We start from the raw sequence: 27,350 nt of genomic DNA, 5'->3' as shown, positions 1-27,350 counted from the left end.
ATGGGCCTCGCTCACAGTTGTCCTCAGAAATAGGAAGCAGTAACTCTCCTCTCAGGGAGACCACATACTGAAGATGTTAATTGGTCAAAGAGACTAACATAGTAAACTCTCACTGCATAGTAAACTCTCACGGTGTCTAATTGTTGGGGATAGAAGAATCCTGAATCACCCATGTCACTCAATATATATATGGGTTACTTTGTCGGCAAACAGGAAGATTATCATGCGTATGACAATTGGAAAATGTGAAATCGTGCAAAAGGCAGATATCTAGTATGGTCAAGTATTGAATGTGGACTTGCAGGTCTTCTGTATACTTGGTCTTTAAACTATGGGACTTTTAAATTTGAAGTTAAATTCCACGTTGGTTCCCAGTGGTGTTTCAGTACCAGAAATAGTGTTTGAAATTGGACATGGTTATGGTGTCAAGCAAGATTGGCTTATTTTTCTTGGACCTTGGACTATGTCTTGGTTCCAAAAGTAGCCCTGGAAGCCATTGGCCAGCTCTACCTGGCCCCTCCACTGACTGACATGATTAAATCGGTGTTTATGTAAAATTGGATGGTGGATCACAGAGGAGAAGGGTTTATAGCTGTATAGGGGGATAAATTGTGAGGAGCTGCAATTAGAAAAAATGAGCTTCTTTTATTGTTTTTTTTAATCTCTTTTCCCTGTGTTTTTCAGATTGGATCACTTCTGTTGATCTGTCTTCAAATTCAATGACTATTTCCTCCTAAATCTCCATTCTGCTATTAATCCTATCTAGTACAATTTTTAATTTCAAATTTTGTATTTTTTTCTCCTAAATTTCTATTTGTTTCTTTTAAACAATTTCTATTTCTCTGCTAAATTTTCCTATCATTTCAGTCATTCTGGCCTATATTCCTTTAATTCACTGAACGTTGTTAGAATAGCTGCTTTAAAATCTTTGCCAACATCTGGTCATCTTAGCATCACATTCTAATTCTTGAGGATGGATTACATTTTCTGGGGGGTTTTTTTTTGTACATTACATAATTTTGGATTAAATATGAATGTTACAATGTGGAGTCTCTTGAATCTGTTGTGTTCGCCCAAAGAGTGTTGACATTTTGTTCTAGGAAACCGCAAAATTGGTTGGACTCACATGAAAAACTCAGTCTCCTGGTGTCAGTTAAAATCTGTTGAGTTCTTTTATCTTTAGTCCAGTTATGCATGTGTGTAGTTCAGGATCATCCAGAGATTTGAACAGTTTATACACAGATTGTGGAGTTTTCCCTCATTAGCTCATTCTTTTCTGGGGTTTTCCTCTCCTTTTCCACATAATGGGTTGCCCAAAATCCTGCCCCCAAGTCTTTGAGTCCAGAAATACTACCGGTTTTTCTATTAGAGTTTTGGCAGCGCAGCGTGAGGCCTGCCTTCAGGCCAAAAGCCATGAAAACGGAACCTCAGCGAAGGCCCAGTGTCTTCCTCTTGTTCTAAGTGTAGGCTTCTTTTCAAAACCTGCATTCTGTTTTTCACCTTTCAGTGTTTTCAGTTAATTTTTTTTAATGTGTTTAATGTTTATGGTTAATGTTTCTGAGACAGCTGGTTCAGTGGGAGCTCATTAAAGCATTCCAGCAGAACTCTGCTAGGAGACTATTGAAGCAGCCCACATTTGAGTGGCAAATACTTGGATTAGTTTAGTAGCGTGGACCATGGAAATAAGTAAATAAATACAGAGATAAAATGTAGGGAAAATTTCATGACAATTAGGAGTGAAAAATGAAGGTAAAAGAGACATCACGATGTTAAGCCTGAGTTGCTAAGAGAAACGGGTACAGTAAAAGAAACAAGGAAATTGGAATTCTGTGTTAGTCCGCTCAGGCTGCCATAACAAATACCATAGACTTGGTGACCTAAACATATAAATTTATTTTTTGGTGGTTCTAGAGGTCGTAAGCCTGAGATCAAGGCACTGACCTCTTGCGTTTCTGTTGAGGACCCTCTTTTTCACTTGCAAATGGCTACATTTTCTCTCTGACCTCACATGGCATACAGATCTTTTAAGAATACTAATCCCATCATCTCAGGGCCCAACCTTATGATTTCATTTAACTAAATTACTTCCATAAAGGTCTATCTCCAAGTACAGTCACGTTGGAGGTTAGGGCTTCAACATATAGAGTTTGAAAGGAACACAATTCAGTTCCTAGAAAATGAGAGCCTAGTTTTTGTTTTTCAGTTTTTTTAAAGATTATGAATTATTTTGGATTTGTTGAGTATGAGATGAACAATGTACAAGTTGTTGTTGGAGATCTAAGATGGAGCATGGAGAACAGATTATTGATCATAGATTTACAATCCATCAACATAGAGCTCAGAGCTGAGGCCATGGGGCTGGGTGAGTTCTCTGAGGAAGAAAGCAAAAATCAATACAGAGGATTAAGGGGGCAGGAACCAAGCCATGTGCAAATTCCCACAGAAAGTAAAGGAGGTATAAATCAGCAAATAAACAAGTTGTCAGAGAGATGGGAAGAGAGGCAGGAAAATGAAACAGTGTCAAGGAAATTAAGGAAGAAAAGGGGTGTGAGGAAGTAGTCAATAACGCTAAATGCAGTTACAAAGGTCTTGTAAAAGGTTATGGTCAAAGGCCCTGAATTTGTCAATTAGGAAATCATTATTGACTTTTGAGGAAGCAGTCCCGGTGAGGTGATTGGGAAGAGATTGAGGTAAGAGAGGTTAAGGAAAAGCAGGATGAAGGTGATTTCAAAGACATGCCTGGAGCATACAAGGGGAGCCGAGTCTACAGGGTAATGAATGCAATCACGGACCAGTGAAGTGTCCACATCTTTGCCCAGACCAAATCAAATTCAGCCCTGCTTAGATAGCTACTTCTTTCAGATGCCTGGTTTATTCTTTCAACAAAAAAATCACTGTGTTATCAACTCTGCTGAGCAATGTTATATATACTGGAGATTAAACAAACAGTCCCCGCCCTCATGTAACATCTGTGTTTCTTCTGCTCCCTACCAACTGCTGTTCTTCTGTGCATTCAGGTTTTTCCTTAGAGAGCTGGTGCTCACCTGAGCCCGTTCTTAACAGAGCCATCTTTCCTACCCTGTGTGAGCCTCATCAGAGTATACCACATGCTCTTTGGAAGCAGGGAAAGAATTGGATATTTTTTCACTCTTAACTAAAGTTAGAAAATGTTGGAAAGTCAGTTAGCTTTTTCATGAAAATGCCATCTAATCATTTTTTAAATTAGCACCTAATACAATAATGATATGGCCAATTATCAAATGTGTTGTCTTAACTTTATTATAAGTTTTATTTTATTGCAAATATAAGCTGTACACATAAGCTGAGAGTTTAGTAAGCAGTGAACTCTGATTCAGTTAGCCGGGAGCCAATTGTAGGCATTAACATGTTTTAAAAGCTTCCTAGTTGATTTTACTGTGCACCCAGGATTGAGATTTGAGATACCTTGGGTTAGAGATCTGTTGCTTCGTGGTGCTGATTTCGTTGAAGAGCCTGGTTCTGAGGTGGGAACAGTAATATAACCATCCTTTGGGTTGAACTGCTGTCTGCTTTCTGCCCTTACTTTTGGCTGACTTATTTTGGTGTTCTGCCCAACTTTAGCTTAATAAAAATATTATGAATAATCTTAACCTCACAGTAAAGCTTTTTTTAATCCAATGCAAATATAATTTTATAGATGAGAAATGATTTTGCCTGCAGTTATCTGCTTCCAAATTAGAATGTATTTTTAATTTCTGATGAGTCGTGTGTAATACTGTAATACTCATTTTGACTGGTATTAGGTGGCATGGGTTGGTTTTTAGTCAATTCCAGAATATCTTCTTACATTGTTTTAATGTAAAGAAAATGAAAATTTGATGCTTCTGATCTTTCCTAATACCTCTATTTAGAGCAAGATGGAGTATCTGTCTTCTTGGATTCTTTATGCGTCTAGCTACATTGTGGATGTTTGATAGAAATAATACCATGCAGTATAGTCTCCGCCCCCACACTGAAAAAAAAGGGAGGGAAAGTATGTAGAATGAAAAGACAAACAGTGTAACGAGCTTTATTTTATAACATTGGAACATTGAACTTATCTGTTGAGGTGGTACTAAGTAACATAACAACTTCAAAAACCTGGACCCAGCAGGCAGCTAATTTAGCTACTTGAAAATCACCAGAGAAAAGGAGACAGCTGCTAAGATTACTGAAACCAGCTTAATACCTGCCAAGTTACATCACTTTAAAAAAATGCTAGGAAGGCCCGGGCACAGTGGCTCACACCTGTAATCCCAGCACTTTGGGAGGCCAAGGTGGGCAGATCACGAGGTCAGGAGATTGAGACCATCCTGGCCAACATGGTGAAACACTGTCTGTACTAAAAATACAAAAAATTAGCCGGGCATGGTGGCATGCGCCTGTAGTCCCAGCTACTCAGGAGGCTGAGGCAGGAGAATCGCTTGAACCTGGGAGGCAGAGGTTGCAGTGAGCCGAGATTGCACCACTGCACTCCAGCCTGGGCGACAGAGCACGACTCTGTCTCAAAAAAAAAAAAAAAAAAAAAAAATCCCAGGAAGGCACAAAAGACATCCAACAAAACTGGCCATTACTTTATACTCCTTGGTCTCAGTAGATACAGGAGAGGTAATTTGTTTCTTGGGAGAAAGAAACAAAGTAATAGAATATGGAAGAAAATGAGGACTGTGAAAGAGTGATTGGCATTTAGTAGACCCCTAATAAATACTGCTTGAATGAATGAACAAAATGAAAGAGAAACATACTAGAAAATAGACTGGGCTACAGCAGAGACTTACATCTGGAAATATCCTGTTGTGGTATTCGGTCAAGTATTAAATACTGGTGTGCTTATTTTAGCCAGGACATAATTTCACCACTGATATAGTAGGGACCGCCAAAGGGGGAAAAAAGGAAAGAGAGCTTATCATAAAAAGGGATGTGAGAGTGCTTTCTCCTGTGTGCTTGATTCTCCATATCGCATTATAGCTCGTGCATTCTTATAAAGGATGATCTAAAATGCTAGAAGAATCCTAGCCTTTCAAAATTCATCTGAATTTTGCTTGGGCCACTAAGGGTTCCATGGTTATCAGAAAATTAACCTACTTAGGCCAATTTAGGAAATCTTCCTGTTGACTTCTACTTGGCTTGCCTCTGTTTCTTTACTTCCACCACAATCAATCAATCCTATTTATAAATGGGTTAAGAGCTACCTAGTGCCTTTGATTAATTGTTACTTGGACACTTTATTAATATTATAGAGTCTTCATTTTGCACACTCAGTGGTCAGTCACTAACTTTAGGGCTTGAACGTTGTTCTGATAATTTTATAAACAGCCTTATTGATGTTTCATTTACATAGCATAAAGTTCACCCATTTAAAGTGAACAAGAGGCTAGCTGTGTTGGCTTATGCGTGTAATCCCACCACTTTGGGAAGCCATGGCAAGAGGATCACTTGAGCCTAGAGTTCAAGACGAAACTGGGCAACACAGTGAGACCCCATCTCCACAAAAAATAAAAAATATTAGCTGGGCATGGTGGCACGTGCCTGTAGTCCCAGCTATTTGGGAGGCTGAAGTGGGAAGATTGCTTGAGACCAGGAGGTCAAGGCTGCAGTGAGCTATGATTGCACCCCTGCACATCAGCCTTGATGGCAGAGCAAGACTCTGTCTAAAAAAAAAAACAAAAAAAAAATTGGGTGGATACAGTGGTTCACACCTGTAATCCCAGCACTTTGGGAGGCCAAAGTGGGCAGATCACCAGGTCAGGAGATTGAGACCATCCTGGCCAACATGGTGAAACTCCATCTCTACTAAAATACAAAAAATTAGCCGAGTGTGGTGGCACACGCCTGTAGTCCCAGCTACTCGGGAGGCTGAGGCAGGGGAATTGCTTGAACCCTGGAGGCGGAGGTTGCAGTGAGCCAAGATCGCACCACTGCACTCCAGCCTGGTGACAGAGTGAGACTCCATCTTAAAAAATAATAATAATAAAAATAAAGTGAATAGCTCAGTTAATTTTAGCAGCTTTATATGCTTGTACAACAAATAATCACTACCCATTTTATCCACCCTCAGCCCCAGGCAACTCCCGATCTGCCTTCTGTAGTTGTAGTTTTCTGTAGCCCTTCATTGAAATTTCATCTGGATGGAATCGGAATATCTGTTATTTATATTTAATTTGGAAACTAAGTTCACCTTATCAAAATAGGCAAAGACCAACTAAATTAGGTGGATCTTGTATTTAATTATAAACAACAGCAGAATAAATTAATTAGAAGGATTTTCTTAACAGGTGCTAAGACTTTATGGCAGGCCTCATTTGCTTTGCTGAATTGCAATGTATTTTCTTTTTGTTAAGTATATTGTCTAGTTTTGAGCTATGCGTTACATTTTCTCTTTAAGAAAAATGAATTAGTATGCATTTCAACTTCAGGCTTTATTCTAAAGTCTATATTATTGTGACTTTTTCTAAAGAATAAATATTTATGTGTTGTGTGAATGGACAAAGACACTTAATGAGCCTTCAAACATTTGTGGATGGATGAATGGATGGAAGATGGCTTGATGATTTCCATATATTTGGGTCTCAGGAAAGTTATTTATTTCATAAGTTCTCAGGATGTAGCAAATTAATAAATTGCATATATTTGGAATAGAATTTCATTCTTTGTGTGTTTTTATTTCACAGAAGAAATGTGAAACATATTCTAGCAAGAAGCAAAGCATTACAATGGACGAAGTCCTATGTTTTACCAGAGTTTCCCTATGATGTCAAATGCATGTTAGCAGAGCAGAAGTGCCCAGATCACAGCATGAGGATAAGGATCATTGAGTTTCTCCAGGCTGACATGACTAAGTATCTGGAAGGCTCACTGTGAGTGACAACAGGACAAGCTTGCTGCTTTGGGAAAGGGTCTGTTTCAGAATAGAGTAGAATTCATGTGGAATCAAGTCTCTTCAGATTGTGGATGACATATTGGTAATAGGTCCCAAATTGCCCAATATTTAAATCTCTTTTTGTTATATAGAAAAATGTGAAGAAAAATGAGTGTAATTAGACTCATCTTAAAGGAAGGAATGTGGGCTGCTTGAAGTGAAACATAGCCTCTTTGTTTTGGTGAACAGGTACCCCAGCACCCAGCAGTACAATGACGTAGTTAATGCCCTGCTGCAGGCCCACCCTTTCCTGGATGAGGACGGCTGTGGCTTTGTAAGTGACCACATGGCACCATCCTGTTAATTTCAGACTATCTTAAAGTAATAGCCTTGTGTTGCCCAGTAATTTTATGTTTCACCCATCTTTTCTTGGTGTCTCTCTCTCTCTCATTCTGTCTACGTATCTAGGTCTATCTGTTTCTGTTTTTCTGACCCTTTCTTTGTCTCTTTGGTCTCTCTCCGACTTTGTTTCTGTCTTTCACTTTCTGTTAGTGCATGCTTCTTTCTTGACTTTGTGCTCTCTCTCTCTCTCTGTCTCCTTGTCTTCCCTTATTCATAACTTCTTGGTCTCTCTCTGCCCTGTGTTTCTTTGTCTTCTTTGTCTCTCTCTGTCATCATGTTGCTGTCCTCTCAAAACTGGAAGCTCAGTGCAACAGAGCTGATCAGGAGTTGCCTAGGGCTGAGGGTGGCCAAAATGGATAGTGATTATGGTTGCACGAGCATATAAAGTTGCTAAAGTTAATTGAGCTGTTCACTTTAGAGTCTTAAGGGTTTTAAGGGTTAGGAAGGGTCTTTAGGAGATGTGACACATAGAAAGAGAAAGACGTGGCTGCACCTGCTTCAGAGCTGTCATCAGGTGTTTCTTGCCTTCTCAGACCCAGTGGAGCTGTTGTCTGGCTTTGAGGTCTGGGCCTTCAGCCTTACCTGGCCCTGTCACATCTCTGCTGTCCTGATAAAAACAGACCCTCAGGATGCTCTGGGGCAGCAGTTCTTTTTTTTTTTTTTTTTTTGAGACGGAGTCTCGCTCTCTCACCCAGGCTGGAGTACAGTGGCGTGATCTGAGCTCACTGCAACCTCCGCCTCCTGGGTTCAAGTAATTCTCTGGGGCAGCAGTTCTAAGCTCTGGTTGCACATTAGGATTCCTAGAAATTCAGATTGAATTAATTTGAGGATGGGACCCTGTCATTAAAATTTTTTAAATTTCCCAAAATTATTCTAATGTACAACCAGGGCTGAGAACCACTGCCATTGACGTTTCAACACAAAGTTTGCTGTTTGAACCTGCCTGTCTCCTGGATATCAAATACCAGTGTCTTCATTGCACAACAGTGTGAATATAATTAACACTATTGAACTGTACCTAAAAATAGTTAATAAAAAATTGAGTGTTTATGACACTGTAATTATATGAGTTAAGGAACAATTACAAGGAACTATAGCTATGTATACATAAAGGTAGAGTGCCTATTATTCCCTGTATCTCTATATGCCGTGTGCATACACATTGGTAGTCATATCTAAAGAAGACAGACGTCTTTTTGTACTTCACTGTCTCAGATGTCTGTGAAAAGATATTTTTTGCTGTGCTTTCTTAAGGACATGGAATTTCAGCAATTATTTCCAAGAACAACAAAGGATAAATGCCAATATCTATGAATATAAGGACATTTTAAAGCTCTGTTTCCTCTTTCCCTTCCTCCCTCCCTTCCTCCTTTCCTTCCATCCTTCCTTCCTTCCTCCCTCCCTCCCTCTTCCTTCCTTCCTTAATTTGTATTTACCCCTCTCCCTCCCTCCCTCCCTTCCTTTCTTCCTTCCTTCCTTTCTTCCTTTTTTTTTTTGTATTTTCAAGAAAAGTTTCGTTATACATGGAGAGAATCACAGAATTTTCTCAATGGGAGAGGTAATTAAAGGTTTTTTTCACCACTCAGACTGAGGAAAGATGTTGTATACCATGTCTGGAAAAATGGTAATTATTGAAGCCAAGATTAGAATTCAGGTATTCTTGCTTCTAGGATGACATCCTTTCCAAAATATGCCACTGCAGAAGAAATTGAACTTCCTCTAAAAAAAAAAAAAAAAAACAAGGCAACGACAACAATACTAAACAAACCTGGTGTCCCAACATTGACAATCATGTCAATATGGCTGACAAAACTGATTTTCAGAATTTCTTCTACACTGGAGATACATCTACCAACTTAATATCTAATCAGTGTTACTGTGTATAGAACTTGTGGGGTTTTTTTGTTTTTTGTTTTGAGATGGAGTCTTGCTCTGTCGCCCAGGCTGGAGTGCAGTGGCGCCATCTCGGCTCACTGCAAGCTCTGCCTCCTGGGTTCACGCCATTCTCCTGCCTCAGCCTCCCGAGTAGCTGGGACTACAGGCGCCGCCCACCACGCCCAGCTAATTTTTTGTATTTTTAGTAGACGTGGAGTTTCACCATGTTAGACAGGATAGAACTTGTGTTTTTTTTTTTTATTTACATTTACTGTTTGAATAAATTACATATTTACATAGCTCAGAATTCAAAAACTACAAAACGGTATACATAGAAAAGTTTCCCAACCGCCCTTGCTTCTCCAGCCACCTAATTTTCCTCCCCAGAAGTAACCAATGTTATTAGAGTCCTTCTAGAGAATCTTTGCATATACATAAGCAAATCCATATTGATCCAATACCTTTTGACCTTCAGTTTCATGGTTATCAGTGAGACATGTACAAAGTAACAAATAATGTTTTCTTTGCTCTTGTGCCCATTTTATCCACATCTGTTCCCAGTGACATTCACTAAAGACCGTTAACTGATAAAGAGATGTGTGCAAACTTGCTTAGCAGATTAGGGCTCAGATTTGCACTCACAGAGTAGAAGGAGAAACTCTGGTGCCAGAATGGATGTTTACCCAAATTCTCCCTGCAAGTGTGCGTGAGGTTGTGTTTCTAATGTTACAGTGGAAAATGTACAAAATTTCAGAGAACATTAATGGGAGGCAGGGGTGGAGAAAGAAAAAGGGTACACAAACTTGGTTATTTTTAGGGCTAAGTTTATTTTTAACTCTTTATTTTGAAAAATTTGGGGTCGGGTACAGTGGCTCATGCCTATAATCCCAGCACTTTGGGAGGCCAAGGCGGGCAGATCACCTGAGGTCAGGAGTTTGAGACCAGCCTGGCCAACATGGCGAAACCCTGTCTCTACTAAAAATACAAAAATTAGCCAGGCGTGGTGGTGGGCTCCTTTAATCCCAGCTACTCAGGAGGCCGAGGCAGGAGAATCGCTTGAACCGGGAGGCTGAGGTTGCAGTGAGCTGAGATCACACCATTGCACTCCAGCCCAGGCAACAAGAGTGGAACTCTGTCTCAAAAAAAAAAAAAAAAAAAAAAAAGGAAAGAAAGAAAAAGAAAAGAAAAGTTTCAAATCTGAACAAAAGTTGAAAGAATGCTACATTGATATGCATATACTCCTAGCAACATGGATTTTCTCAACCTCTTGACTGTTTACCTTTGGGGCTGGATAATTCTTTCTGCTGGGGACTGTCTAGTACATTGAAGTATATTTAGTAGCATCCCTGGCACCCACTAGGTGTGAGTAGCACTCTGTCCACCCAGTTGTAACAACCAGACATGTCCCCAAACATCACTAAAGTAAGCACACTACAGAATAAAGCAAATTTTCTCTTAAAAAACAAAACAAAACAAAGCAACAACAACAACGAAACCAAACAAGGGGAGGGAGAGGAGCAACATCACATCACTGGCTGAGAGTTACTGATCTAGATTAGGGATTTTTTTGCCACATTTATTTTTCTTCTGTCATATTTATTTGTTTGTTTGTTTTGGTTGAGCACTTAAAAGCAAGTTGCAGATGTCATCCCTAAACACCATAACATATATCTTATAAGAACAGCTGGGAGTGGTGGTTCACGCCTATAATCTCAGCACTTTGGGAGGCCAAGGTGGACAGATCACTTGATCCCAGGAGTTCAAGACCAGCCTGGGCAACATGGTAAAACCCCATCCCTACAAAAAAAAAAAAAATTAGCCAGGTATGGTGGCATGAGCCTGTAGTCTCAGCTACTTGGGAGGCTGAGGTGGGAGGACCACTAGAGCCCAGGAGGTTGAGACAGCAGTGAGCTATGATTGCACTACTGCACTCCGGCATGGATGACAGAGCAAAACCCTGTCTCAAAAAAAAAAAAAAAAAAAAAAAGGCTGGGTACGGTGGCTCACGCCTGTAATCCTAGCACTTTGGGAGGCTGAGGCGGGTGGATCACCTGAGGTCAGGAGTTCAAGACCAGCCTGGCCAACGTGGTGAAACCCCGTTTCTACTAAAAACACAAAAATTAGCTGGGCATGGTGGCAGGTACCTGTATTCCCAGCTACACGGGAGGCTGAGGCAGGAGAATCCCTTGAACCCAGGAGGCAGAGGTTGCAGTGAGCCAAGATCGTGCCATCGCACTCTAGCCTGGGGGACGGGGGACAAGAGTGAGACTTCATCTCCAAAAAAAAAAAAAAAGAGAGAATAAGGACAATCTCTTATATAACCACAATACCATTTTTATACCCAAGAAAATTAGCAATAAGTGCATAATATCATATACAATCCATATTCACATTTCTCCAATTTTTCAAAAATGTTTAAAAAAGTTTTTTGCTATAATATCTAATTGAGTATTATGCATTGCATTCGTTATTATGTCTCTTTAATCTTTTTTTTTTTTATCTAGACAGTCTCTCCATACCCTTTTTTATTTTTCCGGATATTTGCTTTTTGGACAAGTCTAGTCCAGTTGCCATGTAAGACGGTCCACATTCTGCATTTGAATGTGCAAAGATCTGCTGGTGATGCTGTGGACTGCTTCATATGTCACAACAGGAGGTCTGCAATTTCAGGGCCATTTTTTATTTCAGAGTGGTTGACGGAGAGCTGTCTTCATGTAGAACTTTCTACATCCTCTCTAGCTGGAAACATGGAGGAGAGGGATGATTATTCTATAACATAAATATTTCCTACTGAGTCTGCCTACCTGAGGCGTCTGCATAAGTAACTCACGGTGTCAGGCATATAGCAGATTCTCAGTAAATACTCATTGATTGAACACTCATGTGGAAGATTGTATTTGATTTGTCCTTTTTCTGTTCCTATCAGACAGTTAATAAGGAGAGACAGGAGAGGCTAGAAAGAAGAAATTGGCAATTTAAAAATGTCCTAGCCATTGATTGCTATAATACCTCCCACCAGGTTCAGCATGTTTAGAAACCCTTCAGAGCTATAGGAAACACGTGGAAAAAAAATGTACTATACTTGCTTTAGTTCATATTTCATGGCTAAGAAAAATAGAAGCCATTCTTTTTGTCTGTTCTGTTGTAAAACAGCAATGGTAAAGTCCAGGCTCACAAGCAAGCCTGTGGGAGGTGATAAGGCATCTCTGACTCATGCATACCTGGGAGCTTAATCAGTGCTGAAGCCATACTCCAACCTTCAACCACTGCCTTTCTTACTAGGGCTGTTGAAGGACTTTACAAACAGCACTTTAGTTTACAAATATCTTCAATGAGTAGCTACTCACTCTCCCAAAAAGCCAGTGCAGTTGATAGGACAGATCTTATTGTTCCGTTTTATAGTTGAAGAAACTAAAATTAAGAGGGGTTACTTGGCTAATATGTATTCATGCTAGTACTTGGACCTGCAGTCTTCCCGACTTAGGCTATGGTGCTTTCAGGGATTACTCTTATTGGGACTTACAAACCATATAACCAGGAATGGCAAAATCTAAGTGCCAAGCATTTGGCTAATGTCATTTTGGTGGCATTCCCATTGGCCCATGAGGAAATAGAGCTTAGAAAACATGCCCAAAGCCATTCGGCAACTTACCACTCTCTCTCGGCCGGGGCTCGAGGGAAACACAGGCCCATATGCCTGCAAGGGTTTTTTTTTTTCCTTCCCTGCACTCACTGTGGGGATCTATTCAAGCACATGGCATTGCATGGGAGATAAGCAGCAGAAGCAGCCCTAAGGCACTGGCTTCAAGAAGTGTTGGGCCAGCCGGGCACGTGGTGGCTCATGCCTGTAATCCCAGCACTTTGGGAGGCCGAGGTGGGCAGATTACCTGAGGTTGGGAGTTTGAGTCCAGCCTGACTAACATGGAGAAACCTCGTCTCTACTAAAAATACAAAAAATTAGCTGGGTGTGGTGGCACATGTCTGTAATCCCAGCTACTCAGGAGGCTGAGGCAGGAGAATCACTTGAGCCCAGGAGGTGGAGGTTGCAGTGAGCCAAGATTGCACCATTGCACTCCAGCCTGAGCAACAAGAGTGAAACTCCGTCTAAAAAAAAAACAAAGAAGGGTTGGGCCACCACTCATGCAGTGAGTTAATTATCAGCTAAGCACTGCCAAGACCCAGAGTCTTGCTTCTAGTCTGTCATGCTGACACCTGCATCTCCTGCTTCATAGAGTATTGACACAAGACATCAAACATTTATAGTTTCTAGCATGCATGAAGCACCATGCTGGGCTTGGTGGGCAGAGCAGGCATGAGCCTTTCTTTATGTGCTTATAGCCTAGAGGAAAGGAAGGAAGGAAAGAAGGGAGGGAGGGAGGGAAAAGAGAAAGGAAAAGAAAAGAAAAGAAAAAGAAATAGAAATAGAAACAGACAAAGTATCACATAGATGAGGGTAGATTACCACTGTGATAAGTACCAATGAAGAAAGGGGAGATCCAACACCAAGCTGTTACAGAGGCCAGAGGAGGCTTCCATGAAGCACAGGCTGAGCTGAGACCTGAAGGCAAAGCAAGGGTTAACTACATACCATCTAGGTGTGGGAAGAGAGGGATAAAGCTTTCCAGGCCCAAACTGAAGGCCCAGCAGTGGAAGAGATGTTGGCATATTGAGGAAGAAGTCCAGGGGTGCTTCCTAGGTGTTGTCCATGTCTCTGGTTTCACAAAAACTCCACATGCCAGACAGATCCTTCCAGAGCTCAAATCTGGACCATTCACTCTCCCAACTCAACATGGCTTAGGAAGACTTCCTAACCTGGCTGTTCTGAAGAATTCTCTGTAGAGCTTTAAAAAATACAGACATCTGGGCTCCATTCCAATCTCCCGAACAGTAGCAAGCAGCAGCATCACATGGGAACTTGCAAGAAATGCACACTCTCAGCTTATCCCTGACCTCAAAATCGGAGATGCTGAGAGTGGTGCTCAGCAACCTGTGCTCTAACAGGTCCTCCAGGAATTGATTCAGGCTAAATTTTCAGAACCATTGCTTTAGAGGAAAGACCAAGGACAAAAATTCCTATGAGATTCTAATACAGCCTGCCCACAGAGACAGATTTAAGATCTGGTTCAGGATTACATTAAGGCTCCTTAATTGGGTGACTGTGGCCCTTGGTGATTGGGCTGGCTCCTCTCTCCCACCTTATTTTTTACCCCATCCTCTGTCATTCCCTTATCTTGAGCTCTATGCTCCAGCCTCGCGCAACTCTTGGTAGTTCTCTAAAGGGCACCAGCTCTCCCTCTATTCTATTGCACATGCAGCTTCATCCTTCTGGAACTTCTGTGCATCTACCCAACTGGCATTCTCCAATGCTATCTCCATCCCTTCATGCAGTTACCTGACCCTAAGACCTAAGCCTCAGTTTAGATTCACTTCCTGCAGGAAGGCTTTTATGATCTCCTAACACAATGTAAATGAATGATGTATCTTCCCCTATTATAATACTTTTCACTCTATATTGAAATTACTCTGCTACACTGAAAGTACTCTGCTACACTGAAAGTGAGGTCCACCTACACCCTTCTCCCTCTCAGAGTGGGGCGTTGGTCTTTGTGTTAGAAACAGTAGAGGCGCCACAAACACTTAGGGAGTGAATGCTAATAGTACTCACCAAAACAAATTTCAAAAGATGACAGAGAATTATTTTTAAAGAAAATGCATCAATCCATAAGCCACTATCAGGTCTTTTCTAGAACCCACGAGAAAAATGGAATTGGTTGTGGAGACAGCAGAGTATAGTGGAAAGTATCACTTTTGGGAATTAGAAAATCTAGGTTCAAGAACCTATATATTTACTCAATAACCATATGACATTGGGAAAAGATTTATATTTCTGTGACTTTGTCTGCTTACCTATAACTTAGGGTTTATAATTTCTGTAGCAGTGTCACAAGATTGCTGTGAGGATAAAAGGAAGGATAGATATATTATTTCTATTACTATGATATGAAAATAATTTCAAGCCCAAAGATGATAGGTATGTATTGTTGTTGTATAGACATATTGTTTATATAGGATTAGCTCAATCTCCTTGAAGATTAACTGGCCTGTTTTGTTATTTTACAGTTTTTATGGAAACGAGCCCTAAAAGATCGCTTTAAATATGTTCGAAGACCCATAGAAGATGATGAGCAAGTAATTAGAAATAAGTGTAAATTTGGACACCGAAGAGGCCAGACAAGGAAATCTCTTGCTGATATAAGATTTGATGAAATTAAACTTGTCCAGATAAAAGTAAGATTGAATTCCTAAATGTTCTGATGACTTGATGGATTGATATATTGATTAAGGGATAATAAATAATAGCATTTAAAATAATTAAAACAAAATAAGATACCTTTTTAAAATTTGAAGTATAGTCAAGAACCAAGAAAGTCTGTTTTGCCTGGCTAACAATGAGCATGATATTTCCAAGAAAAGAATTCCCAAAACAATTACTGAACATCTCGTGTCCAGTTTTTTTCACAACCTTCAAAAACTTGGAAAAACTCTTAAGTTCCGAGTCCTTGAATAATTTTTTTTTTTTTGCTCTTATCCTACAATACGTCTTATGTTCTCGATGCTCTTATTGCCACAGGAAGTTTTTTAATACTCACATTGTCTTGGTTAGGTAGCCTCCGGTCTCCAGGTTTCAGGGAAGAAATAACCCACATGAATGGGTACAAAACTCCATCGTGGCCTTCCCTTCCTTGCTGGTCCTGAAGCCTTTCCATCCCAACCCAGAAGTGGCTGTCGGGAGCTCCAGGCTGAGGGCCTCTGGGAGGGCCTGGAGATTCATCCCTCAGCAGCTGGGAGGTTATGGGAATTCCAATTGTCTGAGATCCTGTACATATTCCTCTTCTACCTCAGAGCACCGAAATATCCTCAGAAACAAAAATTTCCCCTGCTATCAAGGTAGATTGAACTCTTTAACAAGGATGTCTGAACTACCAAGTATGAAAGTGAAATCTCTTGTCCTCCCAATTCTGTTTCTATCTTGATCCAATGTGAATATGTAAATCCTAACTCTTCAACAAACATGTTTATATTAGTGAATGTACTCGGTGTAAATATTCTATTTTCTTTTTCATCTGGTATATTTATTTGATAGTAAAAGAGCAAAGCATTGAGTCACCTCAGTTTTATTAGTGCTAGTTATAAGATCCATAGGATAGGAATATTTTAAATATATTTTGTAAACCACTTATCCCAGCGTCATGCATAATGCAAAACTTGGATGAAAGTATGTACTTTAAATATCTTATTCTAATTTTCAGTGAGGCTTTCAAAATAATAGGTCAGTTAAGATAACATAATTCTAAAACTTTCTTTGACAAAAAGGCAAGACAACTGAAAGGTGCCCTAAAAGAAACTTTTTAGAAACTTTGCAAAATTCCAATTACAAACTAAAATTATAAGATAGAATCATATTTATTTTGAAGTCTTTTATGTTCTTAAAAATCACTTTGTGAGAGGGACCAAGAAGGCCGAATAGGAACAGCTCCGGTCTGCAGCTAGCTCCCAAAGAGACCAACGCAGAAGGTGGGTAATTTCTGCATTTCCAACTGAGGTACCCGGTTCATCTCATTGGGATTGGTTAGGCAGTGGGTCCAATGCACAGAGGATGAACAGAAGCTGGGTGAGGCATTGCTTCACCTGGGAATTGCAAGGAGCTGGGGACCTCCTTCCCCAAGCCAAAGGAAGCCGTGAGGGACTGTGCTACCTGGCTGGGTTACTACGTTTTTCCCACAGTTTTTGCAATCTGCAGATCAGGAGATTCCCTCATATGCCTACACCACCAGGGCCCTGGGTTTCAAGCACAAAACTGGGCGGCTGTTTGGGCAGACACTGAGCTAGCTGCAGGACTATTTTTTCATACCCCCGTGGCGCCTGAACCCCAGTGAGACAGAACTGTTCAATTCCCTGGAAAAGGGGCTGAAGCCAGGGAACCAAGTGGTCTTGCTCCGTGGGTCCCACTCCCACAGAGCCCAGCAAGCTAAGAACCATGGGCTTGAAATTCTCACTGCCAGCACAGCAGTCTGAAGTTGACCTGGGACCATCGAGCTTGGTCGGGGGAGGGCCGTCCACCATTACTGAGGCTTTAGTAGGCAGTTTTCCCCTGACAGTACTAAGAAGGCTGGGAGGTCTGGGCTGAGCATGGCAAAGTGGCTGTGGCCAGACTGTTTCTCTAGATTCCTCCTCACTGGGCAGGGTATCTCTGAAGGAAAGGTAACAGCCCCAGTCAGGGGCTTACAGACATAATCCCCATCTCCATGGGACAGAGCGCCTGGGGGAAGGGGCAGCAGTGGGCACAGCTTCAGTGGCTTTAATCCTTCCTGCCTGCTGGTTCTGAAGAGAGCAGCTGATTCTGACAAGAAGGATTCTCCCAGCACAGCACACCAGCTCTGCTAAGGGACAGACTGCCTCCTCAAGTGGGTCCCTGACCCCCGTGCCTCCTGACTGGGAGAAACCTCCCAACAGGGTTCAACAGACACCTCATACAGGAGAGCTCTGGCTGGCATCTGGCCAGTGCCTCTCTGGGATGAAGCTTCCAGAGGAAGGAGTAGGCAGTGATCTTTGCTGTTCTGCAGCCTCCGCTGGTGATACTCAGGCAAATAGGATCTGGAGTGGACCTCCAGCGAACTGTAGCAGACCTGCAGAAGAGGGGCCTGTTAGAAGAAAAACTAACAAACAAAAAGCAACAACGTCAATGTCAACATAAAGGACTCCCACACAAAAACCCCATCCAAAGGTCATCAAAGATCAAAGGTAGATAAATCCAAGAAGATGAGGAAAAACCAGTGCAAAAACGCTGAAAATTCCAAAAATCAGAATTCCTCTTTTCCTCCAAATGATAGCAACTCCTTTCCAACAAGGGCACAAAACTGGACAGAAAATGAGATACATGACGGCTTCAGAAGGTGGGTAATAACAAACTCCTCTGAGCTAAAGGAGCATGTTCTAACCCAATGTAAGGAAGCTAAGAACCTTGATAAAAGGTTACAGGAACTGCTAACTAGAATAACCAGTTTAGAGAGGAACATAAATGACCTGAAGGAGCTGAATAACACAGCACGAGAACTTCGTCAAGCATACGTCAAGTATCGATAGTGGAATCAATCAAGTGGAAGAAAGGATATCAAAGATTGAAGATCAACTTACTGAAATAAGGCATGAAGAAAAGATTAGAGAAAAAAGAATGAAAATGAATGAACAAAGCCTCCAAGTAATATGGGACTATGTGAAAAGAACAAACATATGATTGATAGGTGTACCTGAAAGTGACAGGGAGAATGGAACCAAGTTGGAAAACACACTTCTGAATATTATCCAGGAGAACTTCCCCAACCTAGCAAGACAGGCCAACATGCAAATTCAGGAAATACAGAGAACACCACTAAGACACCCCTCAAGAAGAGCAACCCAAAACACATAATTGTCAGACTCACCAGGGTTGAAATGAAGGAAAAAATGTTAAGGGCAGCCAGAGAGAAAGGCCAGGTTACCTACAAAGGGAAGCCCATTAGACTAACAGCGGATCTCTCTGCAGAAACCCTACAAGCCAGAAGAGAGTGGGGGCCAAAATTCAACATTATTAAAGAAAAGAATTTCCAACCCCAAATTTCATATCCAGCCAAACTAAACTTCATATTTGGAGGAGAAATAAAATCCTTTACAGACAAGCAAATGCTGAGGGGTTTTGTCTCCATTGGGCCTGCCTTACACAAGCTCCTTAAGGAAGCACAAAATACAGAAAGGAAAAACTGGTACCAGCCACTGCAAAAACAAACCAAAACATAAAGACCAATGACACGATAAAGAAACTGCATCAACTAATGGGCAAAATAACCAGCTAGCATCATGATGACAGGATCAAATTCACACATAACAATATTAGCCTTAAATGTAAATGGGCTAAACGCCTCAATTAAAAGACACAGACTGGCAAATTGGATAAAGAGTCAAGACCCATCAGTGTGCTGTATACAGGAGACCCATCTCAGGTGCAAAGACACACATAGGCTCAAAACAAAGGGATGGAGGAATATTTACCAAGCAAATGGAAAGCAAAAAAAGAGCAGGGGTTACAATCCTAGTCTCTGATAAAACAGACTTTATACCAACAAAGATCAAAAAAGATAAAGAAGGGCATTACATAATGGTAAAGGGATCAATGCAACAAGAAGAGCTAACTATCCTAAATATATATGCACCTAATACAGGAGCACCCAGATTCATAAAACAAGTTCTTGGAGACCTGCAAAGAGACTTAGACTCCCACACAATAATAGTAGGAGACTTTAACACCCCACTGTCAATGTTAGACAGATCAATGAGTCAGAAAATTAACAAGGATATTCAGGACTTGAACTCAGCTCTGGACCAAGTGGAACTAATAGATATCTGCAGAACTCTCCACCTCAAATTAACAGAACATAGATTCTTCTCAGTGCCACACAGCACGTATTCTAAAATTGATCACATAATTGGAAGTAAAACACTCATCAGCAAATGCAAAGGATGGAAATCATAAGAGTCTCAGACTGCAGTGCAATCCAATTAGAACTCAGGATTAAGAAACTCACTAAAAACTACACAACTACATGGAAATTGAACAGCCTGCTCCTGAATGACTACTGGGTAAGTAATGAAATGAAGGCGGAAACAAAGATGTTCTTTGAAACCATTGAGAACAAAGACACAATGTACCAGAAGATTTCAGGCCAATATCCCTGACAAACATCAATGCAAAAATCTTCAATAAAATACTGGCAACCAAATCCAGCAGCACATCAAAAAGTTTATCCACCACGATCAAGTCAGCTTTATCCCTGGTTTGCAAGGCTGGTTCAACATATGCAAATCAATAAACATAATCCATTACATAAACAGAACCAATGACAAAAACCACATGGCTATCTCAATAGATGCAGAAAAGGCCTTTGATAAAATTCAACATCTCTTGATGCTAAAAACTCTCAATAACCTAGGTATTGATGGAACATATCTCAAAATAATAAGAGCTATTTATGACAAACCCATAGCCAACATCACACTGAATGGGCAAAAGCTGGAAGCATTCCCTTTGAAAACTGGCACAAGATAAGGATGCCCTTTCTCACCACTCTTATTCAAGACAGTATTGGAAGTTCTGGCCTGAGCAGTCAGGCAAGAGAAAGAAATAAAGAATATTCAAATAGGATGAGAGGAAGTCAAATTGTCTCTGTTTGCAGACAACATGATTGTATATTTAGAAAACACCATCATCTTAGCCCAAAAACTCCTTAAGCTGATAAGCAACTTCAGCAAATTCTCAGGATACAAAATCAATGTGCAAAAACCACAAGCATTCCTATACACCAATAATAGACAAACAGCCAAATCATGAGTGAAATCCCATTCACAATTGCTACAAAGAGAATAAAATACCTAGGAATACAACTTACAAGAGACATGAAGGATCTCTTCAAGGAGAACTACAAACCACTGCTCAAGAAATAAGACAGGACACAAAGGAAAAAAAAGACATTCCATGCTCATGGATAGGAAGAATCAATATCATGAAAATGGCCATACTGCCTGAAGTAATTTATAGATTCAATGCTATTCCCATCAAGCTACCAGTATTTACAATCGCAAAGACTTAGAACCAACCCAAATGCCATCAATGATAGACTGGATAAAGAAAATGTGGCACATATACACCATGGAAGACTATGCAGCCATAAAAAAGAATGAGTTCATGTCCTTTGCAGGGACATGGATGAAGCTGGAAGCCATCATTCTCAGCAAACTAACACAGAAACAGGAAACAAAACACACCATGTGTTCTCATTCATAAGTTGGAATTGAACAATGAAAACACATGGACACAGGGAGGGGAACATCACACACCAGGGCCTGTTGGGGGTGGGGGACAGGGGGAGGGAGAGCATTAGGACAAATACCTAATACATGTGGGTCTTATAACCTAGATGACAGGTTGATAGGTGCAGCAAACCACCATGGTACATGTATACCTATTAACAAACCTGCACTTTCTGCACATGTATCCCAAAACTTAAAATGAAATAAAATAAAAATCACTTTGTAAAGTAACAGCCTTACATGATGCATAAGTTGCTTTTCTCAAACATTTGATTTTCAGTAGAATAAAGGTGGAGTTCCTTTCCATTCAGTTTCCCCTCTTTTTCTATGAGGTATTTCCCACCAAAATTCAATGGAATTGATGAATGGTCAAATCAATTGTCCCCAGCAGTTGTCCCCAGCCTTAGAACTCAAGGGTCAGTCCGTGGGATCAGAGGTCACACCCCTGGACACGAGTCTAAATACAAGCCCCCCTCTTGCGTTGACACATCATGTTTGAACCAGCTTGTACACTCACATTTTCTGTCCCTCCTTCATGGAACTACACTGTTCGTGGTTGTTCCTTTCTAGCCCCCAAGACATGCTTGAATCCTAAGATGAACCCTGCTATGGTCAATCCAGGGCCCTTTGCTACAAAAAGAACAGGGAATTGAATGTATTGGGGTTAGCAGTTAAATGGTAATGGAATTTAGTTTTGACCTTCCTGCCAGCTAAGGGTAAAAAAGAGATGAGAGGGTGGTCATTGTTGACGTCTGCAGAGACAACATTTTTGCTGGCAAACAAATCTAATTGGTAAGGATTTAACTTTTTCTCCCTTACAAATAGTGCAAATCGCTGATTCTTTGATGACTATAGCCTCTCCGTTTATGCGCTCATGTTCTGTAAAGCAAAAAGCTTTAAAGGATGAGAAAACTATTTATAGTGGAATATTACAGAAACACTCTGTTTCTGTATTTTGTACACTACATGGGGATTAAGCAAATGTACAAACACTAAGAAGTGTGTGTGTGGGGGGGTGGTTCCATCCTTTGAATTTATCTCATATAATTTTATTTTTCAGAGTGATTACGAACATTATTTTTAATCTTTGGTTTGAACTTCTTCCGCCGATAGCTCCTTTGTAATGTCTTTAAGATTGCTGAGCCAGGCATGGTGGCTCACGTCTGTAATCCCAGCACTTTGGGAGACTGAGACAGGAGGATTACTTGAGTCCGTGTGTCATGTATATTGAAACCAGCCTGGGCAACAGAGTGAGACCCCCTCTTTACAAAAACTAAACAAAATTAGCCAGGTCTGGTGGCATGTGCCTGTAAGTCACAGCTACTCGTGAGGCTGAGGTGTGAGAACCGCTTGAGCCGGGGAGGTTGAGGCTTCAGTGAGCTGAGAACGCACCACTGCACTCTAGCCTGGGTGACAGAGCCAGACCTTGTCTCAAGAAAAAATGAAAAAAAAAAAAAAGAAAAAGATTTCTGAACATTAAAAATGTTTAAGACACACTTGGGTAACTCTCACGATTCAAAATTTTTTAACTGGGCACAATATTTTTATAATACAGAAAAAAATTATTTCCTATGCTGCAGAGATCGAAAGTGTTGATGCAGGCAAGACACAGGAGTCTGGCCATTCACTCAAAGGCAAGAAAGTGGGTTTGGCTAAACTGGAGGAAGATCTTGGGAAGGGATAAATAGAGGAAGAGATTTTCTTTTGTTTTGCTTAATTTTATTTCTGTTTTTTTCCTTTGGTGGTCTGATGGGATTTACCAAAGAATTGAAGGTAGATGTCTTAACGAAAGAAGGTGGATTTTTTTTTTAGACGGTGTTTCACTCGTCGCCCAGGCTGGAGTGCAGTTGCGTGATCTCGGCTTACTGCAGCCTCTGCCTCCTGGGTTCAAGCGATTCTCCTGCCTCAGCCTCCTGAGTAGCTGGGATTACAGGCACACAACACCACGCCCGGCTAATTTTTTGTATTTTTAGTAAAGATGGGGTTTTGCCAAGTTGGGCAGGCTGGTCTCGAACTCCTGACCTCAGGTGATCCGCCCACCTTGGCCTCCCAAAGTGCTAGGATTACAGGCATGAGCCACCGCGCCTGGCCAGGGTGGATTTCTGAGTCCTATCACATGGGCTTCCACAGGTAGAACAGGCAGCTGCAGAACTTGTGCAGGTCTGAGCAGAGGGGGCAGATCTTTTGTCCCTAACCCTCCATCAACTGCATTCTCTTTGCCATTTTAGCTCTGCTCAAGCTATGTTCTTTGGCTGCAAAACTTGAAGCATCTGCAATGCCAAAGCACCACCTGTGAGTCAATATACCTGAGTTCCTCATGTCCCACTGCTAGAAAGACTTATCATCATGTTATATAGATAGCTTTGCTTGTCAGAATCCCACATTATGTTCCCAGACCAATCTTGCAAAATGCCGGGTATTTTGCAATGTTTAAAAATGCCTTTCCAACCTCAAGACCTCATGTGGCTGCGTGTATGGTCATGCAGTCAATGCAGCAGCTGTGCCATCGCTTCTTATGCATCTGACTTTTAGTTTTAGGTCCAGAGAGCGTATAGCCCCATGAATTGATAAATCTGCTTTCTTTTCTTAAGTGTCTTACTGTACCTCATCATGTATTTATAAACAGATATAATTAGATTCTTAAACCAGTACACTTAACTGAGTAATTTCATAAGTTGCTGACAGTATCTTGTTAAAATGATGAAAATGTTGGATTTAAAAGCTTAGAGGAATTGTGTGGAACTACATGGCAATGTAAGATTGTACTTTATACAGTAGTATTTTTTTTGTCATAATCCTTAGGTGTTAAAGTTGAATGAATCAAACTCCTCACTTCATGGCACATTATCACTGTTGCCCTGTGCTGGATCTTTCTCTGGTTTTATTATTCCTTTCTGTCCCCATTTCTATCTGCCTTTCTCCCCACCTCTGACTGTAGGAAACCATTTTAAAGCATTTCATATGTATTTTTTGTTTGTTTGTAAATGTTCCAGAATGTGTTCTGTCATTTGGGGTTCATGTATATTTGATTTAACATAAATGAGGATTCTTTACCTCATTCAGTTTCACCTTTTAAACTGACACTCTTTTAAAGATTCATTTGTGTATGTTTCAAGTCCATTGATTTTAACCATTATAGAGTACTCTTGCCTCAAGTCCTGTTCCCACTACAAATTGCACCACAGAGAACACCATTATGCATACCTGGTTATGAAGCTGTGTGTCCTTTCTTTGGGTTGCACATCCAGAAGTGGAACTGATGGGGCTCAAGGCATGCGTGTACTTAATTTGACCAGTTGCTCTTCAGAAAGACTTTGCTAGTCTCACTCCCACACCAGTGCAGATCCCTGTATTCCTGCCAACGCTTACCATTATCTAGCCTTCAAAATGCTGCCAAGACTAATAGGTATAAAGTATAATTTCATTCTTCCTGTGATTTACATTTCCATGGATTACTGAGTCTGGGCATCTCTTCATATGTGTGTTAGCCTTTTGCATTTCTTCTAGAAAATTACCTCTTTAGATCCATTGCCTATTTTCTAATGGGTTTGCATCTTTTTCTTGTTGATTTGTAGACTGCAGTCTTTCCCATACCCCAAGTCACAAAGTTACTCCCTTATTCTTTCTTCTATTATGTTTGTAGTTTTAACTTTCATGTTTAAATCTTTAAGTCATCTGCAGTTCATCTTTGATAGACCAATGGAATAAGAGAGAATGCCCAGAATACACCCATGTCTATTTGGGAACTTAATGTACAATAAAAGTGGCACCACAAACCCATGAAGAAAATGGGCTGTTTTGTAATTGGTGTTGAGAAAGTGGTTCATTACATGGAGATCTCTATTTAACAGCATATACAGTCTGTTCTTATGCCATTCTATATTGCATTTTCCACTTAGTGTTTATTACTTAGTACTACTTAGTGTAGAGACATTTTTTGTTGCCCAGTGGAGGATATGCTGTGTCAGGGGAGTCCCTCAGTGGAGAAGATTCTGTGTAGGTTCATCCTCATTTTCAGAATAAGGGGAAGAGGGAGTCCTCTTAAACCAGCCCCCAGGACTCCCTTGTAGCATCTGTCCTCTCACAGAATGACACCCTGGGCTGTGGTGCCATGAATGGAGGGAGTGTTGAACCAAAAGAAGGTTCTGAGTATCGGCCAGCACAGGGAGCACCAGGACAAGCTCTGGCTAGCTCTTGGGGAAGCATCCTGCTGTAACTGGATGGAGATGGACTGGTGGAGGGATCCTGCTCTTACTGTCCTGACCCTGGGATGAAGGAAGTCATATCTGGTCTGCATGGGGCACGGGACCTTGGATCCCCACGTCTTCATATTCAATGTTCTTCCTTTCCTTGAGGATCTCTTCATCCAAAAAATTCCTTGATGGTCCTCTTGGCCTCTGTCAAATGCCCCATTTGAAGCATCAGGATGTAAACATACTTACCGAAATGCTTAACTTCTTAATACTTTCTTGACTAATGCATGCATTTTCTTTTCTTAACTACTAAAGTTTCTTTCAGCCGGTAGAGCTATCAACCTATTATCATAAATTTTTTAGCCATGAAAAAAAAAAAAAGCTGACTTTGATAATAGCCAGTGATTCTTTAGAAATTCTCTGAAAAAATTTTGACTTGTACTGTATAGGTGTCTAGCTCTTTACATTTATGGCTGATCTTTTCAACTACTTTGAAAAGATTCTCCTCTGTCTTTATGGGGTAAATTCACTCTAAATTTGATATTTGGTGAAAATAATTTTGTTTTCTTGAAGCAGAATACAAAGGATTTAAATACCATTTACATCTCAGCTGGAGCCTTTGCTTATCTCTTTCTGTGATTTTTGTTTGTTTTTGTTGGTTTTTGTTTTGTTTCGTTTTCTAACTGCAATGGAGTTTTCTTGATTTGGAGGCTTTTAATGTTATGTAGCTGCATAGATTAGTTTATCTTTGTCAGTTAGTTTAATCTACATTTGGTTTCTGTTTTGCTTTAATAGTTTTAAATAAGTAACAGTCCTAGTAGTTTCTTCAAAATTTCTTTTAATTTCATCACTAAGAGGTCTTCATTTTATGATGTATTCATTATTTCTGATTCCAAGTTCTTACAATGTAGGTTGTCTTCTCCAGAAACAACAGTTGTTTGAATTTTTTAGTTCCTTGTTTATCATCTTTCTAGTAGTTCTATTTATTATTGAAAGTGAACTATTGAAGTCTCCAACTATAATTCTGGAATTGTCTGTTTTGCCTTTTAGTTCTGTCAGTTTTTGTGTCATGGCTTTGGGGGCTCTGTTGTTAGGTGTATATAAGTTTATAATTGCTATATCTTCCTGATGTAACCCTCCCAGCCCTGTTACTTACCAGTGTAACCAATTTTTTCCCTTTGTACAATTAGCAGGATTGTACTTCTCTACCCCCTTGAAGTTAGATGTGGTCACAAGGCTGGCCAACGAAATGTGAGCAGATGTGACATGCTCATTAAAGATCCAGTATACAATTCCTCATTTTCCCCTTTTTTTAGTGACAGCTGACAATATTCTAGATGATTGAGCCATGTCCTTGGGTAAGGAGGATTAGGAGCAGGACCCAAGACGGGCATGTCATATGTGTGATAAACTTTTGTCACTATAAGGTGTGGGGGTTATCAGGTGTGGCAGTGTAATCTTGCCTGTTGCAGGTAATACCAGGGACTCTGAACACACTATGTCAAGCATTCGATCCACTTCTCTGTGATTCTCCTGTGCCTGTGCTGCTTCATGAAGCAATGAAGGCATTTTTTGAGGATCAGGCTAGTCCTGCCATCCTCCCTTGTGATTTTACAATCTGTGTCCTTGTACTATCTTTAGTGTGGGGAAATATATGAGAGTTTTTGCCATTTGTTATAATAAGAACACTTAGAGCGTAGGAAAAAATGATTTTGCTTTAAGTAAAAACACCTAGTTTTCATTTTTACAGCTAATTTATTTGAAGATTCTTTCTAAGCCCTCAGTACTAGTAATAGATTGTCTCCTTTGTGACCTTAATTTTAAAGACATTTCTCTAAGTCTGAAACATAGAGGAAAAAATACCTAACATTTTGCCGCATTCTGATGTGAAATATTCTATCAAATATATACTGGAACAACATGGCAATTTCTTTAGAGAGGTTAACTTGTGCCTCTTTTTTTTTTTCAACCTACTTTGTGTGTAGGATACTGATGCATGGATTTGATAAATGCTTTTAGGATGTTCTTGTATTCCAAAGCCTTCCACATATTTGCTAAAAAAGTTAGTTAACTACCAGGTGTTAAATTATTAACACTATACC

The 27,350-nt window shown here is 40.4% G+C and overlaps 1 protein-coding gene across 7 annotated transcripts in view; it reads left to right on the top strand.

The window, feature by feature from the left end:
- SAMD3 (sterile alpha motif domain containing 3) overlaps positions 1–27,350 on the top strand; it is a 218,340-nt gene that overhangs the window by 170,558 nt on the left and 20,432 nt on the right. For 6 of the 7 annotated variants that reach the window (XM_054558158.2, XM_024249072.3, XM_024249071.3 and 3 more), the window contains 3 exons: positions 6,690–6,875; positions 7,127–7,211; positions 15,275–15,442. In XM_054558158.2, the coding sequence (XP_054414133.1) occupies positions 6,690–6,875; positions 7,127–7,211; positions 15,275–15,442 (439 nt within the window). The remainder of the gene's footprint in view (positions 1–6,689; positions 6,876–7,126; positions 7,212–15,274; positions 15,443–27,350) is intronic. The other variant, XM_054558160.2, reaches the window with a different exon arrangement.

The sequence above is a fragment of the Pongo abelii genome, chromosome 5, assembly GCF_028885655.2.
Source record: "Pongo abelii isolate AG06213 chromosome 5, NHGRI_mPonAbe1-v2.0_pri, whole genome shotgun sequence".
In the NCBI taxonomy this organism is placed as follows: Eukaryota; Metazoa; Chordata; class Mammalia; order Primates; family Hominidae; genus Pongo; species Pongo abelii.
The sequence above is the reverse complement of the archived record's forward strand: the minus strand, read 5'-3'. Positions and strand labels throughout refer to the sequence as shown.